General features: G+C 38.8%; 1 protein-coding gene across 3 annotated transcripts in view; it reads left to right on the forward strand.

Annotated features, from left to right (window-relative positions):
- Positions 1-2917, forward strand: part of PDGFD (platelet derived growth factor D) — a 216348-nt gene extending 213431 nt beyond the window's left edge. For all 3 annotated transcript variants that reach the window (XM_016163672.2, XM_016163671.2, XM_036220235.1), the window contains exon 7: positions 320-2917. In XM_016163672.2, the coding sequence (XP_016019158.2) occupies positions 320-445 (126 nt within the window). In that variant the 3' untranslated portion in view covers positions 446-2917. The remainder of the gene's footprint in view (positions 1-319) is intronic.
- The last annotated feature ends 18568 nt before the right edge of the window (positions 2918-21485 follow it).

Here is a 21485-nt window from a genome sequence, read left to right on the forward strand (position 1 = left end):
CAGAAGAATACAATATTTGGGACAGCACTTAGGACAAAGCAGGCCTTTAGAAAGCTATCAATAAATACCTGCTAGGACACCTGAGGTCATCTAGGTACTACAGGTAGGTAATGAGGGAGCATTACTGTGTGATCAGTTGACCCTCCATTTCAAGGAGTTGATGATTGTAACAATACCTAACGTGTGCGTTCTAATAGTGAGCCTATAGTTTTTATTGGATTCTCAAAGGGTTACTATCCAGTTGTCGCAAAGAGAATAAGTGATGTCTGTTCAGTTATATTCCAGGAGATTTCTAACAAGAATATACTTCTTGTCCTAGGTTTTAAAGTTTGAGCCTGGCTATTTCAGGAGGAGGGACAGAGCGAAGCACATGGCTGTCGTTGACATCCAGTTGGATCACCACGAGCGGTGCGATTGTATCTGCAGCTCCAGACCACCTCGATAAAAGAATGTGCACATACTTACATTAAGCATGAAGAAACCTTTAGTTTAAGAAGGGTGTGTGGTAAGAGACCCTTTTCCTGCCAGCAACAGAACTTACTACTAGCCTGCAAAGCAATGAATACAAGTGGTTGCTGAGTTTCAGCCTAGCTTTGTTAGTGCCATGGCAAATAGAAAGGTGTATCATCAACCTCTATATCCAAGAATATAGGATTGCATTTAATAATAGTCTCTGAGGATATATCCATGTCTACATGTAAATAGATCATCTGGTTTATTCAGCATATATAACCGGGTACACCGGAGCTTACATAAAGTTAGTTATTTAGACTCTTAAAATCTTTTGACAAAATAAGGGATAAGTAAATACATGAAACATGTCTTTGGAATATTTGGAAGATTAATTTATTTTTAAATTTTGAGTCACAAAACAATTTTGGATTTTGCTTTTTTAAAGAAAGCACCTTGTGTATTAAAAACCAACAGATGAGCTTTTCTTATGGATACATCTTAATTATACAAAAGGAAAAATGGGGAAAAGGCACAAACCAAACTGTCTTTTCCCATGATATACACTACATACTTAACTCTATAGACAGTAATTACCTGCCTCCAAAAGCGTGCCATAATAATATAGGTGCTTTAGAAATTAAGCCATTAAGTCCTCTTTTTATGCATCTTGCTGAGGCATGCAAATTTATTTAACACCAGTCAGAAAAAATTTCTCAGAAGGTTTCTTATTATAATCCTACACAAGACAATTTATAAACTATAGCAGAAGTTTGAATTCTTTCTTTCCAAAAAACCCTCCACAGAAGTAACTCCTTTGGAGAATAACATTGTGACACTGTATGAGCCCTTCAAAATAGTGTTCTCCTAAAGATCTGGGCAGTTAAAAGTCAAAAAAAAGTAAGCGTGGAAGTAGTAACACAGCTGGAAATTGGATAGAACCTTTTATAGGGTCCATATTTAATAATGGATTCAAATTCTCCAAATTGTGCGAATTGATTTTATGTATTTTACTTTTGTGTCCCTGTCTTTTTGCTATACAGACATGGATTTACAATGGCATTTTTCTGTTTGGCAAGCCATCATGGATTATTTATAGCCTAAAAGCTTGCGTATTAAAGCAATTCAGATTTGGTGATGTAAACTCCTATCATATACTTACCCACCGTTCTGAATTTCTGTTTCTGAATTAAGTGAAATCAGATCTGGGGTCTCTAGTTCTTTTACAGATCTGTGGAGCATGTTCTAAGAAGTCATGGTACAAATTATGGGAGCACAATTTTGGCCCTGTCCACCACTATTTTTTTTTATTTGCATTAGTGGTTATTATTGGTATTTAGAGTAATTTTTTCTCTGTGGCTCCTTCATGTCTATTTTAAAGAAGACTGACTCCAGGAGTAGAAAGTGATTCATCATCCTCCAAAGCAAGACTCTTAAGAGAGCAACACTGAAATGAAGATAGCTCAGGGGCTGCTGAGAAAGAACTATATTTTTCTTTCTGCCTTGAAAGGAAAAAGGAGAGCCGGTTTCTTCCATGAGTCCAGGGCCTTACTGACTAAAACCATTTGAGTGAGAGCTATGTGACAGGAACTCATTAAGTCTCTATGTCAGATGAGTGGCCTAAGATACTTGGATTTCTAAGCATGGTGCTCTCAGGACCAAATTCTCAACTGTCCTTAGCTCATTTCTTCTCAGCTCTTTGAGATGAAAGGCCAATGCTTATTAAAGATATACCTTCAAAATTTCCCTAAAAGTGTCTGGTGTTTTTACTTCAAGGGGCGAGTGGTAAACTTAAATACTCTATTGTTCAGTTGTTCAAAATCCCAGAGCACAATCAGAAATAGCTGAGCTAATAATCAGGAATCACTCTTCCTCTTTATGACCATTTGCAAGTTTCCTATGAAAATATAGGATTCCTGTACCAAAATAAAAATGTGCTGTATCACACTCGCTTGTTCAGCTTACATCATATCCGTGAGTATGAAAAATTGGAGTGTTCTAGCCAATTTCCAATAAACTTTCCAGGCTGCAATAACCAGGATGGTTTTCAATTAAAGCCCTACCTGTACTTTTTATTTATTAGCTGAAATGTAAGCAGGCATATTCATTCACTTTTCTCTTTTCTTTCTTGAGGGTTTTATTAAAACTTCTCCCTTGGTTATCTGTTATCTGTTGTACTTCCAACATGTAGCCAATAAATCTGTTTCATTGCCATCAAAGGAATAAAAACTCACTGTACAAATTACATTTCAAAACAAACCCTAATAAATCTGCATTTCTGTGTGGCTCATTCACCTGAAATGATGCTGTTCATTCAATACATTCTTATAGGACAGAACACTTTCATAAGTAGAATTATTTTTTTCTATATCGGTAACATGCACCCTTTCCCTCACATAGCGTTTTCTATAGCAAATGTAATATGCCTCTTATATTCATGAAAAATAAATGTTGCTTTTGAACAAAACTACTCCATTATTTAGTACTCAACTGCAGCCTTAAAAGGTGTACAGTGTTACAAACTTGCTTTTACAAATGCAAGCAGCTGTTCTGAGTGACAGGTTGGGGGGATTTCTGAGGGCTTGGTTTTAGAATATTGAAAGAGCTCAAACCTCGTTCCCTGACAATGGGATTCTACTCTGTCCCCGTCCTGATCCCCGGCACCAAGGATGGGACTTGGGTTTTGTTATTCTCTTGCCTCTGTTGTTGCTTCTTTGTTTGACTGCTTGTTCCCTCTCAGGCCTCTTAATGAAATATATTCTCCTCTGCCATTGCTCACTTAAAAGAGTTCACAACCAATATTTTCCTTGAGGGGGCTGAAATCAATAACATCACAGGCAATTTCCCTTTTCTTTGCCCTTCCTTGTATCTTTTCCTGTATAGGTGGACACCCCAACTGGTAGGTCAGTGTTATCAGTTCAGGGAGACCAGTTTAAGGGCTACACTCCTATAGAATTTGGTTTGTAATTTGGGTTGGTGAGGTTGGGGCAAAGAGAGCCCTTGGTGCGGCAAGAACTTCTGCTTTTGCTTGTAGCTTAGTCTTTATCATTATGCTACCAGAGACAGGACAGCACTGCATAGTGTTGAGTGAAACTCTGCCACTTTATTTAGTAGTTTTAGGTTGTTTGAGAAAGGGAGTAGAGACATATGTATTATGTGGCAAGAATCAGTTGTACCATTGGCAATACCAGCTAATGTGTGAGTCAAAGTGTGGAGGACAGACAGGGGAAGGATCAAGTGTGCTGTGCATAGTAGTTAATTCAGATAGCTTGGATTTTTATATAAGAAAAAATCATAGCAGCCATACTTTGTGTGTGTGTGTGTGTGCGTGTGTGTGTGTGTGTAGCAGTATTTTGGTACAAATACATTAAGAATTTTATTTCAATTCCTAAAATGTGCATGTGTCCAATTTTAAGAATAACTCAACAGATGTTCAACTTTTTTGCATTCTCCTAGGGTCTTCTGGTAGAACATTAAATTAAAATTCATATATTTGTATTCATGCCTGAAATCCTAGGAAATGCAATTTTATTTATGGACAGCTCTGGTTAAATATGTTGAAAGAGAGGATATTTATAATTCACTGGATTTATTGACATTCACTTAAATTCTGTTGTTTTTAAAGATCAGGTTAAAGACTACACAGGCCTTGAGAATTTAACATAACACACTGGGCTAGCTCCCAAATATAATAGACACGGACAAGGGATAAGCAACTAACAGCTTAATTTAAGACATTATGCTTACTGTTCATGTTATAGTTTTGAATTTGCAAGTTAATTTGTATCTTTTTTAAAATAAACTTTATTTCTATAGAGATCTCTAAGACACTTTTAGCAGATCACATTAGATGAAAGTGGAGCTGAGTCCATAATAAAGGCTAATATACTCGGCAAGCAAGTTATGGGCCAAGAAATCTTCATTTTCTAATAAAACCATCTGACTTTTAATTATTTTAAATTGTATATTCGCCAGCTTTAGTGGCCAGGAACTAAATGTTAACATTAATCTTGGATTCAATTTGTATTTTAAATAATACTTATAATATAGATTCTCCTTTAAGAACTAAAGTCTGGGCCATATTCTCTAACCTCTATCTTTGGTCAAGGACATATTACAAATTCATTTTTTTTCTAGAATCTTCTAGCCTTTCCTCTTTTCCATGTTACTTCCACATTTCTTTCACTCATCTCTAACCACCAATCTTGAAGTCATAGAGTATCAGGATGGATGTCTACTTTGGAAAGGTTCAAGCGCTCATTTGAGGAGATCAGAAGATCAAATGTCCTATTTCCCAAATGAGCAATTAATAGGCAAAATTGACAGCTGTTAAGAGAGCACCACTTTTCAAGAGTTAAACACATTAAGTGAATATTTCCCAATATTTTCCATTTTGGTACAAACTTCTGAATATGGTGGTGGGTATTTATTGACTTATATCAAAGGAAATTCAACCACATTCAATACAGGGATAACTGATTAAATTAAATGTTTCATTTATTCATTCAACAACAAAATGTATTAAAATACACTATAAATTAGGCATGCTTTGGGGTTCAAAACACAAGGTGCTCACAGAGAATGAAACTGGAGAAAAACATTCTAGGTGGGATAAAAGAAAAGAATGAAGATTCCTCCAGAAAAATACAAAAGGTGAGTGTGAGGAGTTCAAAGACCAGAGAGTAACGTGGCAGAAAGGGAAGGAATCTATAGAGGAACAATTGGTAATATGTTTGGAAAGGTAGATAAGCACCTGATTCCATTAATTCTCTTGTGGATGGCTAGCAAAGGATTCTTTGTCTTTTACATGTAGAAGAGGAAGCCACAAGGGTTTCTGAGCATAGTGGGGGCTGCAAGAGTCAAAATGCATTAAAGAGAAAGTTAGAAGGCCTTGGGTTTAGTGAAAATTCTGCCACTTTCTGTACCTGTTTCCTCATTTACAAAATCAGAAGGGTAAGATGTTCTATCATTGCAGAGATGTTGCAAAATCAGACCGGCAGGAAACCAAGCACCACTTGGACAGTTGGAGAACTCAGGTTTATTATGCTAGCATTCCAAGAAGAGCTAGCACTCTGAAGATCTGGGCCCCAAGCTCAGATGCAACCTTGCTTTTTTAGGGCCTATCCGTGCAGTTACATTTGCCAGTTGGCATGGGCCGATTGGTTAATTCGTCCACAGGCAGTTACAGAATTACAAAGCGTGAGATTTTCAGGCAGGAACTCAAGCAATAGATCTGTTATCCAGACAGAACAAGCAAAAGAGAGGATGCATCTTTATTTAATTTTGAAGTCACCTTGCCCTTCAGTCTGTGTGGCACACATATTTACAGAAGCAGAACAAAGAGCTGATTATAAGGTTAGCTTTTTGAATGGAAAATTCCTCTTCACTATAGGTCCTTTTCAACAAAACAATTCTGCAGTTTTGGAAAACGGCAATCTGCAGGAAGAATGGGGGTAGGGATGTGAATTGGGAAGCTCCTCAATGTTTCGGGGGTGAGATAATAAGGCAGAAATGAAACCTGAGACACAGGCAGGATGTAGGCTCCCTGTGGTTGGGCAGATTGTACATTGCAAATCTCTAGGAGGTGCTATTAGCATAGAGTAAGACTGCAAGAAAAATTAACAAAAATTGAGAGCCCAGAAGTAAACCCCCTTTTCTATGGGCAAATAATTTTCAACAAAAGGTCCAAAAACATACAGTGGAGAAATGACAGCCTCTTCAATAGATGGTGCTGGGAAAACTGGAAAGCCACCTGCAAGAGAATGAAACTAGACTGTTGTCTATCACCACACACTAAAATTAACTCAGAAGGGATTAAGGACCTGAATATAAGACCCGAAACAATAAATTGCATAGAGGAAAGCATAGGAAATAAACTCAAGGACTTTGGACTTAAAGAGGATTTTATGAATTTCACCTCAAAGGCAAAGGAAGTAAAAGCAAAAATAAATGAATAAGACTACCTCAAACTAAAAAGCTTCTGCCCAGCAACAAAATCATCAACAAGGTAAAGAGACAACCATCTCAATGGGAAAATATATTTTCAAACAATGCCTCCAATAAGGAACTAATATCCAAAATATATGAAAAACTCATACAACTCAATAACAACAACAAAAAAACTAATAAAAAAATGAGCAGAAGACCTGAACAGACACTTCTCCCAAGAAGACATACAAATGGCCAACAAACATATGAAAAGATGCTCAACATCACTAGCCTTTAGGGAAATGCAAATCAAAGCCGCAATGAGGCACCATCTCGCACCTGTTAGAATAGCTATAATCAGGACAAGTAATAAATGTTGGCGAGGACGAGGAGAAAAAGGAACCCTCATACACTGCTGGTAGGACTGAAAATTGGTACAGCCACTATGGAAAACAGTATGGAGGTTCATCAAAACACTAATAATTGATCTACCATATGATCCGGCAATCTCTGTACTGGGTATTTACCCCAAAGACTTGAAAATCCATATCAGAAAAAATATTTTCACACCGATGTTCATAGCAACATTATTCACGGTGCCCAGAACATGGAAGCAACTGAAGTGTCCTACAAAAGATGATTGGCTAAAGAAGCTGTGGTACATACATACAATGGAATATTACTCAGCCATAAGAAGAGATGAAATACTATCATTGGTGACAATATGGATGGACCTTGAGATAATAATGCTAAGCGAAATAAGCCAGACAGAAAAAGTTGAAAATCACATGATATCATTATGTGGGATATAAACCTGAAAGCAACAAATAAACAGGACAAACAAACAGAGACTCATGGACATGGACAATAGACTAGTGGTTACCAGAGGATGGCAGGGAGAGGTGGGAGGTAGAACGGGTAAAAGGGGTCAAATATGTGGTGACAGAAAGAAATCTAACTATGAACAATGAACACACAATGCAATACACACACACACACACACACACACACACACACACACACACCCCTTACTGCTAATTGTACACTTGAAACTTCCTGGATTTCATTAACCAATGTCATCATAATAAAAATAAATAAGAATAAAAAGAAAAAGAAAAAGAAAGATTAATGAGAAGATTCAAAGGTCTTAATGACTGAGTGGGAGGTCAGTCAGCCTTCGGGGGGGGGGGGGGTCCTGGGGGAAGGAGTCCTGTGAGCTGGAATTTTGAGATAACATTTTACCCTTGGAAAACTAGGGAGGCTGGAAGGAGAGACTAATTTTGAGAGAAAAGATAATATCTCTTAGAAAATCCAAGGCTTGTAATATTAACTAGGGATCATTCTTAGAATGGGGGAGAGGAAATCATGAGAAGATAAAGAATAGAATCTGAAGGATATTCATAACCAAACAAAAATGGGGGGTGGGGGGAGAATTTACAAAGCTCACAAATATGTGTTCCAAAAGTTTGGTTAAGTACTTAATAAAGGCTGATTAGCCTACTTAGCCCAGCACTATGCCAGACATGACAGATTTAAAGAATAAAACAGCCACGTTTCCTTCTCTTAACAAACTAGGAAAGGAAGGGTAGATATTAAACAAATTATTAAATAACCCATTATATTTATTAAAAGTAAAGGCATAATGTGGGATAACATTAAAAGGTAGACTTTAGACCAGGGGCAGAGAGGGATTCCTTAAGATGACATTGGAGCAGAAACAGAAAGCTAAACAAATATTAGTCAGGAGGAAAGTGGGAGAGTGGCATTTAGATGGTGGCATTAGACATGTAAAAAAATTGTGACTATATTAGAGAAATATTTTGATTGACGGGAGTTGGTGATGGATTGGGTGTTGAGAGGGAGATGAAGGAAGATGTCAAGGATTTTTCCAAGGCTTCTGGCATAACTGGGCAGATAGAGATGCCATTTATTGAGATGGGCAACATGGGGAGAAGAGGAGATTTGCAGTAGATCAAGAATTCAATGTGAGATCTTAATGACAAATGGTCTTTGGCACATCTAGTCAGAGATATTAAATAGTAAGGTCTATGGGTCTGAAGCTTACAAGTGGGGTCTGGGAATGAGGTGTGAATTTAGGAGTCATCAACATGTAGCTATTAAAAGTCACAGGAATATTTGAGTCACTTAAGAGAGGGTGAAGATTGAGGGGAAAAAGGATCACAGTGGGCAATTGCAAGAGTATAAAAATACCCTGAGTGCCAGCAGAAGAAAATGTTCCAAGTGGACCAAGCCAGTTATATAGAGTATTGCAGAGAAGTTGTAGGAGACACCTACTGATTTAATTGCACAGAAACTCTCCTCCTTAACCCACCTCCACTCCTTTTATGGGATAAGCCACTTTATTTAGAATGGCATTGTGCAATAGAAATTTGTAATGATGAAAACGTTGTATATATGCACTGTGCCAATATTGTAGCCACTAATTATATGTGGCTATTGAGGCACTTGAAATGTGACTGGTATGGTTGAAGTCTTTTGAATTTCACTTAATTTCAATTAATTTACATTTAAATGTAAATAGCCACATTATGACTAGTGGCTACTACACCAGACAATGTGACTTAGGCATCACCCACAGAGCTGCAGCTATAATAACCACTTCCTATACCACATAAGCACACTCCCCTCAGCTGAGTGTCCAGAATAGGGGCACCTGACCTAACCTGGGACCTCAGTCTACCTTAGGAGATATATAGAACAAAGATGGTAGGATGTAGAAATTGGTGCCTATGGGCACCCATGCTCTTTCCACATGGACCAAAAAAATCTAGGGAAAGTCAAACTGCAACAGGAAAGAAGGAAGAGTGACACCCACATGCAGAAAGTAGCTGAGGGTCTGGTGGGTCCTGATGTCTAGCCAAATTCCTCTCTTGACTCCTGAGAATGCCCAGTGGTGGAGGTGTGAGTCAGATGATAAAATATCGTGGATGCAAGTGTGACAAAATGGAGGCTTTGAGTAAAAACTACTTTCTGGAGAAGTTTCTCAGTGAGTGGAAGAAGAAAGGGACAGTCAGTTCTCATTATTCATAGTAATTACTGTATGGTCTAAAAAATCACCACAAACACTGAATTAGCAAATTCTGAATCACAGCTCCTAGGGGAAATACAGGGTTAGCTTACTGGAGGCCTCTGGTCACATTTCCCTCAATCAAGCAATACATAACGTGGTTTTATGTGTGTCTCTGTTTAAAAACACTGCATTTAATATATATTATTGATTCATTAATGTTGAACTCACAGCCAATGGCACCATAATTCATGCCTAAGTGAAGCTTATCTACACGTGTGTTTTCACCATTCGTCACGTCATAGCCTTCTCGTGCTTAGGAACACCAGGTAGCACTTTGACAGAGGCCATTTTAAATGGCAAAAACACCAACAAAATGCACAAAACGTGAAAACGTGACACAAGGTAGAATGTAAGGATACTACGAGATCTGAAACAAAGGTTCAGAGTGTAACCTTAGCTGAGAACATTGCTTTGGAAAACTCAAATTTTTCACCACTCTGCGTGTGTGGTCATGAATGAATGACCAGATGCAAAAAAAAAAAAAAAAAAAAAACACTGCATGTATTGATATTGGAGTTACATTTTAGAGAGTAGCAAATTTTCAAATACAGATGCTGCAAATAATGTATATTGACTGTGATAACAGCACCCTTTAATGGAGTATTTACAGTGCGCGAGGAATTTTTCTGAAGCTTACATGTATTTACTTAATTCTCATAATAACCCAATGATAAATAGGTTTTATGAAGTTGAAAAAATATTTTAAGAACAAATAACATTTATTTAAAATGTAAATAACAAAAGAATAAAGCTTTTATTATTAAGGAACATTATTATATTTATTATGTTTCGTAAAGATAAAAAAGAGGAGCACAAGAGAGCCAAGTAAATTACCCAAGGCTGACAAGCAGTAAACTCCAGGCAGTTCCTCTGCAACTCATATCATTAATCACACTGCAGCACCATCTGTCCAAGTCACTGGACAGAAGGGAAACTGAAGAATTTCTTTACAAAATTTCTCATCTACAATCCCAAGCATGGACCCTGAGGTCATCATTGAACATTCTGGTCAAGTTTCATTCCTTTAATTAATAATAAGCATCTACTATAAGGTAGGAACAATTCTAGGCACTAGGAACAATAAACAAGATAACGAACAACATATGTTTTGGCTTTCATAGAATTTGCACCAAGGTGGAAACAGAAAATCAATACGTGTATAATTTCAAATAATAAGTGCTATAAGGAAAAAACAAGTTAGAAAAGGAAAAGAAGGTTTGACTTCTAAGGAGGCAACATTTTTGAGATCTAAAGGAAGTGAGGAAATAATGAGTGGAAATATGTTGGAGAAGAGCATGCTATGCAAAGAGAATAGCAAGTGCAAAGGCCCTGAGGTGTGAGGAATGGCAAGATGGCTAATGCAGAGTTGGTAAGGGCCTCAATGATAAGAAAATAGGTGGAAGAAGTTGGCAGGACCAATTTATATGGGATCTTATTGGTCTTGGTAAGGAGTTTGGATTCTGGGTGTGTTCAGAAGACCTTAGTTTTAAGCAAGTGAGTGAAATAATATAAATTGTTAAACATTTTTTCACTGTATATATATTTGTAGGAAAACAAGAGTAGAAGCTTAAGGAAACAGATTCAGCAGGGAGAGGAAGCTTCGTCTAGGGAGGCTGAAAAAGAGGAAATGAGAAGCAAGCAGTTTCAGGATATATTTGAAAAGCAAAACTTTAAGTTTAGAGTGTAAGGGGAAAAGGGAACTCACAAATGTCTCCAAAAATCCAGGCTCAGTCTCCTAAGTGAATGCTAGAATCTTTCACCTCAGTGGGGAAGTTAGTAATGTTAGGAGGGTCAGGGGTGTGAGATGCAGGAGTTTTCTTTAAATTTCCACATTCTTTTCACTAAATCCTAGATCCTAGGGTTCGGTTTTATCTTTTCTTTTCTTTGTTGGTTTCTGAGTCAGAAAAGTGTGCCTTCAATATATAGGAGTAAATTACCTTAGTTATTCACTGAAATCTTCATTTTATTTAAAAAAGAAAAACTATTTTTTCCACTTATACCTTATCTCAACACCAGTTACAATTTTGGTTATTATTTAAATAAAAACTGAAGTTCTCTGTGATGAATTACTTGTCCCTGTATACACACATACCTAAATGAAGACACTCAAATGCGATATAGAACTCTGACAAGAAATTGTACAGATTAAAAAATTAGCTTTGCTGAGAAATACGGCTTGCACTCATCTGAAGTCTGCAATGCAGGAAAAACCCAGGAGCAAGTGTATTAATTGGGGGGGTGGGGTGGAGGGGAAGCTTGTGCATACAAATAAATCTGTTTTAGAATTATTTTTTAAAAAACACACAAAAAGGAAATATTTGGGAAATATTTTTGTCAACTGCTTACCCAAAAATGGATTCAAAAACAAACTAAAAATAATTCTCTGAATTCCAGTACTTCAAGCTCACCCCATTAGATTCTACAGGAACTGAAATCATTTCCTGTTTTACACATAGGAAGAAACATATTTCTCCAGCAAACATTTTAATAAAATATATGAGCTTTTGCACAAGACTGGGCTAATATGACTTTCCTTTATTTCTCATAGAAATTGAAAATAGACTAAAAGCCATAGAGCTATAAATAGTATAGGTTTAAATTCAATCTTAAAATAGAATAAAGGAAGCAAGGCAGAGCTTAATCTTCATAGTATTGAGTCTAGAATATATCTAATGTTTTATGACATCTTTTTCATTAATTTTTTCAATGATTATTTTTTAAAATTTTATTTTATTATTAGTTTCAAGTATACAGTACATTGGTTAGACATTTATATAGCTTATGAAACGATCTCTCTAATTATTATCCCTCTGGCTCTACAAAGAGCCATTACATTTCTGCTGACTGCATTCCCTATGCTGTGCTCCCCATCCCCATGACCATCTATCAACTACTAATTTGTACTTCTTTAACCCTTCACTCCTTTCTCCCAGCCCCACAACCCCTCCCCCTTCTGGCCATCACCGGATTGTCCTCTATATTTGTGAGTCTTTAACAATTATATTTTGAGGACCTACTGTATTTCATGCACTGTACAAGGTGCTAGGAATGAACCAATAATGTACCATCTCAATTCTTACCCTTGTAATATTTATACTCTACCACTGATAGGTAGTAAAATATTGATTATCTGAAGTGACTTTCAGAACCATTGTGATCAGGATCTTTCCACTCCCCTTAGAAGAGCTTTTCTCACGCTCAGACCTTTTGACACTTGGGGCTGGATAATTCTCTATTCTGGGGGGCTGTCCTGTGCATTGCAGGCTGTTTAGCAACATTCTTGGCCTCTACTTACTAAATGCCAATAGCATTCTTTTTCCATTAACGACAATCAAAAAAAAAAAAATGTCTCCAGATATTGCCAAATGCCCCCAAGTGAAGAAATTAATCCCCATGTGAGAACTTTAGAGAGTGATATTAATGGCAAAATCCTGGCTTTCTTTGAGGTCTGCCCATTTGTTCTGTGTGTGTCTTTTAATCTGAAGTGAATCTATTATAGGCAGCATATGTAGGGTTCTTGTTTTCTTATCCATTCAGCCACTCCATCTTTTGTTTGGAGCGCCTAATTCTTTTCCACTTGGGGTACTTATTGATAGGTATGTAGTTATTACCATTCTTTATTGATATTTTCGATACATGTTTTTTTCTTTTTAAAGAAGTCCTTCTAACATTTCCTGTAATGCTGGCTTGGTGTTGATAAACTCCTTCAGCTTATTTTTGTCTGGGAATCTCTTTCTCTGTCCTTTGACTCTAAATGATAGCTTTGCCGGATTAAGTATTCTTGGTCATAGATCCTGGGTTTTCATCACGTTGAATATTTTGTGCCAAGCCCTTCTGTCCTGGATGGTTTCTTTTGAGAAATCAGCTGCCAGTCTTATGGGTGCTGCCTTGTAGGTAACTAACTGCTTTTCTCTTGCTGCTTTTAAGATTCTCTCTTTGTATTTAACCTTTAGCATTTTAATTATGATGTGTCTTAGTGTGGGCCTCTTTGGGTTCTTCTTTCTGCCTCTCTGAGCTGGGATTGTATGTCTATTTCCTTCCAGGTGAGGGAAATTTTACATCGTTATTTCTTCAAAAAACTCTTTGATGTCTTGTTTTCCTTTGGGTATCCCTATGACACAGATATTTTTACATTTAATAATGTCTCATAGGCTCCTTAAATTATTGTCATATTCGTGGCTTCTTTTTTCTTGTCGTTTTGATTGAATGTCCTTGGCTTCCCCATTCTTAATATTGGTGGTTCAATTTTCTTCTTTATTCACTCTTTATTCCATCTAACATACTCTTCATCTCAGATAATGTGTTCATTTCAGACTGGCTCCCTTTTATAATTTCCATTCCCATCTTTATGCTTTTTATCTCTTTATTAAAGTTCTCACCGAATCATCTATACTTCCCCTAAGTTCATTGAGCATCTTTATAACCAGTGTTTTGAATTCTGCATCTGTTAGATTGCTTAACCCTATTATTCCTGTATCTCTATTCTGTTCTCTCATATGGTTTCTGCTTCTTTGTCTTCCCATTTTGGATGCCTTTCTGTGTCTATTTCTATGTACTAATCAAAGTTACTAACTTTCCCGGTCTTATTAGCATGGTTTTGTGTAGTAGGTGTCCAGTGACACAGTCCTGAGAGGGGTTCAGCTGCAGCCCAAGTTTTGTCCTAGCCTGTGCCCCTCTAGGTCCACCTGTTAAGATTCAGCAAGCAAGCCACAGATGCTGTGCATGTAATTGCCTCAAAAGGCCACACCAGAAACTGAGGCCAGTTGCCACTAGTGTGAATCTTAATGCTGCTCAGCAAGGAGCACCTGACCTGCCAAGGACACACCTGGATGTGGCTGGGGTAGAGCTGAGAGTTGGGGGAGGAGGAGTTTCAGGAAATCCTCTGGGCAGAGCACCTCTGTTATCCAGTCTGATGATGTCTCAGCTATGGTGGTGCTGTGTCTGCACAATGGAAGGGTGGAAGGCTCAACAGAGGAACAAAGAATACCACTGGCACTTCCATCTGGGAGAGATCCTCACCTCCGGGTCTCACTCTGACAACTCAGTGGCCCCCTGTAGGTCCCTGGTGCTCCCCACACAGCCGACCCATCATTGGTGCTCAGAGAGAGTAGGTCCTTCACCACAAAAATCTGCTCCCAGACACAGCTCCTTAAGAAGTGTCTGCCACCGCTGCAGCCTCTGTCTCATTCAGCCACTTGGGACCAGGTGGCCTCGCAGCCTTGTCCAGTCCCACCTCCTCCCATTGCAGGGTGATTTCTTAGTTCTCTCCCTAGTTGTATGGCTTGCTCATCTAGATTCCAGGTGATTTTTCTTGCTGTTTGCTCCTTGTTTCTGTCAAAACTTTGATTTAGTCACAAAAGAGAAGAACAAAGCCTCTGTCATCTACGCATTTTGTTTTTCATTCTCTCCCATTTATTCTGTATAGTTGCCTTTGCCAAATGATATTGCCTGGAGAGAAAATTGAGAATTAGGTTACTATGGAGGGGCCAGATAGTCAGATAAGGCTGAAATGAGCTTATAGGCAACTCAATCAACTTTTGAAATACAACAGTGATCACTGTTTCTGATTTTTAAAAATGTCAACTTCCAGGATATTCATTCGTTTATTCAACAAAAAAGAATTAAATACTTACTTCTCTATAGGCCAGGGACAATGATAGGCTCTGGGAATACTGAACGAAACAGACCAAAATCTCTGTCACTGGAGCTTCAAATGAGGGAAGGCAGATAAATAAGTAAAATTATATACTATGTGAGAAGGATTGAAGTGTTATGGCTATAGATAAATAAAAGCAGAGAAAAGGGATTAGCCGTAGAAAGGAACTAAGTTTTAGGTAAGGCATTTGTCTAAAGTAAAAGCCCAAAGAACATGAGAACAAATATCTAATTAAAGAATAATTCTGGCAAAATGAATAGTAAGTACAAAGGCCCTGAGGAAGGAGCTTGCTTGGTATGGGGATATAATAGTGTCAACTGGGTTGAATGGCAGAAGAGGAAGTTAGGAAGCTAGTAGGAAGCCAGATTTTATTGAACTGTTTAGGCCATTGTAAGGACTTTGGTTTATACCACTAAAACCCTTTAGTGGTGTTTAGCAAAAAAATCCTAATTGTCTTTCTAGGCACACAAGAGGGTTGTATTTCCCTGCTCCCTTAAAGTTAAGTGTGGCCATGTGTGAGAGATTGGATTATTTGTCTCAGTTCTTCATCTCCTTTGCATCCACACTCATGACCTGGCATCACTGTAGACAAAGTATACTTCTCTACCCCTTGGCTGTAGTTTTGGTCACACAACTTGCTTTGGCTAACAGGATATAAGCCTACATGATACAAGTGAGGACTCGAGATGTACTTGCCAAGTGGGTTTTGCCTTCTTGGGCTTCTGCTATCACAATGGAAAAACAAAACAAAACAAAACAAAACAAAACACCATGGCCTGGCTAGTCTCTAGGAGGAGGATAAAAAACTTGTTACATAGAGCTATCCCTGATGACAGACCACCTAGCCTAGTCTCATTTAGATCAGCTGACTCCCAGCCTGCCTGCAGATGTAGGACAAATGCTAATTTTTCCATGCCACTGAGATTTTGTAGCAGTTTGTTACACAGAAAGGCACCTTGCTTTAGCCAATGAAATGAGATTAGAAGTGGAATGTGTTGGTTCTAGGTGGGAGTGGAATCTTTAAAATCCACTGTGTATTTTCCCATCCTCTTCCCACTGCTGCAGAGATGATGAAATTATATGTCAAGACAAAGCGTCCATCATCCTGTTTCCCTGAGTGACTTTGCTGAGCAGAGCCCCTGATGACCCACACTAGATATAGTGCTTGAAAAAGAAATAAAATTATATGGTACTATTAGCTGATGTTTCTGTTTCCAATACTGCACCGTAACCTAGCTTGGCTGATACAGGAAGTCTCCATAGGATTTTGAGGTGAGGAATGAAATGATTTTACTCATATATAAACAACTCTGGCTATGGTGAGAATAGACTGAAGCAGATAGGGACAGAGGCTAGGAAGCAAATGAGGAGGCGATTAATACAACAATAACATAGGCAAAAGATGATGGTGTCTAGAATACTGTGGTAGCAGTGGAGAAGGTAAAAAGTGCTCAGAACCTGGATATATTTGGAAAATAGAGCTGCCAAGAAATTTGTTTATGGATAGGATACAGGATGTTAGATGAAGGATGGAATCAAGGATGATGCCAAGGTTTTGGGCTAGTGAAAGATCAGATGGAGTTGCCATTAACTGAGATGGGGAATCATGTGGGAAGAAGAGACTAGGCTGTGGAGAGATCTGGAAATTAATTTTGAACATATTAAGTTAGGGGTGCCTGTTAAGCATCCTTGTGAGAGTCAAGTAAATAGTTGGATTTGCTAGTCCAGAGTTCAGGGGAAGAGTTGGGGCTAGAGATATGCTTTGGCTGTTTGTGGTATATAGATCGATTTTGCATTTAAAGCCAGGAGTTTGTATGAAATCTCAAGGGGAGTGACAGTAAATAGGAAATAGGGCATCCTTGATTAACAAGTCAAGGGATGGTGAATAACCAACAAGAATTGCCAGCGAAGTAAAACGGAAAACTGGCTGCCGTAGGGTTGTGCTGAGTGTCTTGCATTGCACCTCTAGATGCTTCCTTCAACATTCTCCACCTAGATCTCTGGCCTAGGAGGCTGATCTTGATGGACCTGACTGACTCCTGTTCTTTCCCTCTGGCTTCTGGTTGGGTTTGCTTCATGGGAAGGAACCCTAATGGGAGATTAGAAAGAAGGGAATATGATGACTTTATTGGCTCTCCCCTTCAAGAATGCATCAGAATTACCTATAAGGATTGTTAAACTGAGTGCTGGACATCAACCTCAGAGTTTCTGATTCTTGAGTGAGACAAGGATTTGCATTTTTATGTTCCCATGAGCTCTGTTTCTTTTACCCCCAAGTTTCTTCCCTATCCTTTTTTAATAGTCTACTCATATCTTGGTAATTATTTTGTTTGTGAACATATACTCCTTAAATTATACTAATTTGAGTGAGCCTCTGTGCCACTAACAAAGGAGACTTGGAGATAAATGAGTGTTTTTAAAAGGTACAGGTAGCCATTTGTGTCAAATGCTGCTGAAAAGAAAAAATGAAGATTTAGAAATGACCATTGATGTCATTATGGAATATTGGTGTGCATTGCAATTGAATAGTAGGAAGTATATAATCTGCAAATTAACCCAGTTTCCATGAAGATCCTAAGTAATATTGAGAGCATTGACCATGAGGCCTTGATTCATCAATGATTCAATTTGCTAATCATTAAACTGCACTTGGATACCTGTGAGACATCGTACATCCCTCTGCTTCTCCTAGCATTCAGTCGATAAGCAAATTCGGTAAATCAATTAGTAGCGGTGGTCCCAAGACTTTGGGATATATCAGAATCATCTGGAGGGCTAGTTAAACTAGAATGATAGGCTCAGAGTCTTGATTCAATAGGTCTGGGATAAAACCTGACATTTGCATTTTTAATAAGCCCCCAGGTGATGCTAATGTTGCTGGTCTTGAGACCAAACTTTGGAAATCACTGATGGGACTTGCAAATTACGAGAAGGGCATATGTGCTAGAATTCGTTATCGGGTTTTCTTTTAAGTGTGTGTGTGGCGTGACATCTCTGACTTCACAGGCCATGGTGAAGTTCATTATCTACCTGAGAAAGCTGTTAAGCTAAGTGTTGAAAGTCACGTTTAGAAAATGGAAGAACGATGCTGAATGCTGAAGTTGTTTATTTGACAAAATGTGATTTCAAATCTCTTGAGAACTATTAGGCTTAAGAATTGTTTAAAATTCTTTTTGATTCCTTTAATCATGTTTCTTACTGGTTATGTGAATCCTTATCATTTCGGAGATGCTACATCTTCAAAACTTACGTTGTATAGAGTTTTTTTTTTTTTTTTTTTTTTGTGTAAGACGGTACTCACCACTCTGGAAAATAAACATATAAGCTTTCTAGAAAGCACAAAACAAAGTTATCTCTCCAGATAGACTATGTTTGTAGAATTATAGTGTTTCTATATTGCTGATGAAATGCAGTTGTGTTAAACTGTCAGTATTTTGATAGTCAACTGATCTTTCTTATTTAAGCATGTTGTAAAAATCCTCTAAAGGGATAAACATTTAATCTTTACAAAATTATATATCAATTTAGAATCATCCCTAAAGTAGCTAAGACCAAGAATTTTAATTTATAAAGAGGCTAATAATAGAAAGTGGGGGAAGATGGCAGACTAGGTAAAAGCCAGGTTCATCTCCTCTCAGGATTACATTGAAATTACAACCAAATTATAAAATAATCAATGTGGAGAATATTTGAACTCCAGCTGATCATAACACCTACATCTGATAATATAAAGGAGCCATATTGAAGCCAGTAGGAGGGGCAAATTTCCAAAACAGGCTGGACCCACACTCACGGATGGTGAAAGATCACTGGGATGGTCAGCTAGGCTGCAGAGGCTCTCCTGAAGGAGAAGGGGTCCTGGCCTCATCTGGGGGTTCTCCAGCCCAGGGTCCCAGCCCAGGGAAGAGGAGATTCCAATAACTCTGACTGTAGAAACTAGAGGGGATTTCAGCTGTCTGGGTGAGAAAGTAGGTGACTAAGCCCCTAGATGTCCCTTTGAAGGACCCATGCAAAGGCTTTCTGACTGGTGGATACTTATCTGAGACATTGGCGATGGGTCTGAGATGTGCGCAGGATTCATTCTGAAAATATCTCCATTACCTGGAGTCAGAAGGAGGGCTGGAAAGGCAGCCACCATTGTGCCTTAGTCCGTCCCTGCTACAGGGTAACCTACAGACTATGCCAGCTTGATCGTGCAAACCCCTCCCACAGAGCCATTAGGAAGCTCGGGTCTGAGGGGATCAGCCCACTCCGCCTACCCTGCAGACTGCCGGGGGCAGTTGTTCCTGCTTGGCTGCAAAGCCCTGATCTGAGTGATTCAGAGCGAAGTATTCACAGTGGGGCAGCCGTTGTTATGAGCAGTGTTTCTAATCTCAGCAACAGTGGCCAGCACTGTGGGTCCCATTTCAGAGATAGGGTCAGGCAGATCGCTGCTGCCAACACGAACTTGGGCAGATATCAGGGACCTGTGGGCCAGTCCCAGACAGCAGCCAGTCTTGCTGTGATCTGGGTCATCTGTGGGAATTCACAGCAGTTACCAAATTTGCAGCAAGAATGAGGTTGTATTGATCTGACTGCCATTGTCTCTCTGAAACCCCACCCCACCCTACCCACAAATTGCCCATTTACAGTGAACTGACACAGCCCTGCCTTTCCCCTTCCCTGATTGCCTAACCCACACAAGCAACAAACTTTGGCTAGCATAGAGTGGTCATTGCACAGAAATCAATGCCTACAAGAGTGCACATTGATAGACAGCTGCCCCTGCTCTGGGGTGGTGCATTTAGGCCGAGGGTGGGCAGCAGTTGACCTTGCTATGAGTGGAAAGACAGCATGGGCATGTAAACTGACACTACAGTGGCAGGGGAAAATTTACTCACTAGACCCAGGAGATTCCAGTGTCTCTGTGCCACTCAACACACATATTACTCAGAGGCTCAAGTTTCAGAGACTTACAGGCAGCTGATTGGCCATATTCAGGACTTGAGAAGCACTGGTCCCTCTGCTAAACTGCGGTAGGTCAGGGCTGGGGGATAACCGAGAGCTGCATACAGTGCTGTCTCTTCCACTTACCTATAGATCCAGCATAGGCAACAATCATCGGTAGATTGCTTTGTAGTTCTCACTGAGTAATCAAAAGCAGTGGCTGACCTTGGCCTATGCGGGAGCCCCTCCCAAGGGGCCACAAAACCAAACATCTGGAGGCTGCCACCAGACCACAATGGAGCAACTCCTGACTGGTTCCAGTAGTGATACACACAAAAAGTGGTTGCAACAAATATATGAGACAGCTAGGGCAAATCCCACTCAGTAGAGTCAGCCCCCACACAACAACCTGAAAGTGCAACCAATTCCTACAATTAGTTAGCCTAAATGTTAATCCCACCCACTGATCTACTAACAACAATAAAGGCTTGGCGACAACAGAAGATCAGACACAATTCACACGAAAGTCACCTCCAAAGCTCCTGACACAAGGGATCGGGGAGACTGCACCACTGGGCCATGCAGGACACCTTCAACATTAGGCCATCTGGCCAAGGCTGAGAGATGAAATAAATATTTCTGACACATTGAAAAGAACACAGGCTAAATAAAATGAGAAAACAAAGAAACATGCCACAAATGAAACAACAAGAGAAAACTCCAGAAAATAAGCTAAATGAAATGGAGGTAAGCAACCTACCAGAGTCAGAGTTCAAAATAATGGTCAGACGGATGCTCAATGAACTTATGGGGAGAATAAATGAGTACAATGAAAGCATAAAAAAGGACATAAAAACCATAAAAAAGAACCAGACAAAAATGAGAAATACAATAATGGAAATGAAGAATACACTAGAAGGATTCAACAGTAGATCGGATGAGTCAGAAGATCAAATCAGCAAATTAGAGGACAAGGTAACTGAATGCACCCAATAAGAACAACAAAAAGAAAAAAAAAATTTAATGAGGATAGTTTAAGAGACCTCTGGGACAAAATGATGCATAAAAAATATCTGAATCATAGGAGTACCTGAAGAAGAAGAGAGAGAAAAAGGGATTGAGACTCTATTTGAAGAAACAATGACTGAAAACTTCACTAACCTGGCAAAGGAATTAGACATACAAATTCGGGGAGCACAAAGAGTTCCAAACAAGAGGAATTCAAACAGACCTATGCCAAGACACATCATAATTAAAATGCCAAAGGTCAAAGACAAAGAGAATCTTAAAAGCAGCAGGAGAAAGGAAACTGATTACTTGCAAAGGTACCCCCATAAGAATGCCTGCTGACTTTTCAATGGAAACTTTGCAGGCCAGAGGGAATGGCAAGAAATATTCAAAGTTATGAAAAACAAGAATCTACAACCATGGATA

Source organism: Rousettus aegyptiacus, unplaced genomic scaffold (genome assembly GCF_014176215.1).
Source record: "Rousettus aegyptiacus isolate mRouAeg1 unplaced genomic scaffold, mRouAeg1.p scaffold_m13_p_5, whole genome shotgun sequence".
Taxonomy (NCBI): Eukaryota; Metazoa; Chordata; class Mammalia; order Chiroptera; family Pteropodidae; genus Rousettus; species Rousettus aegyptiacus.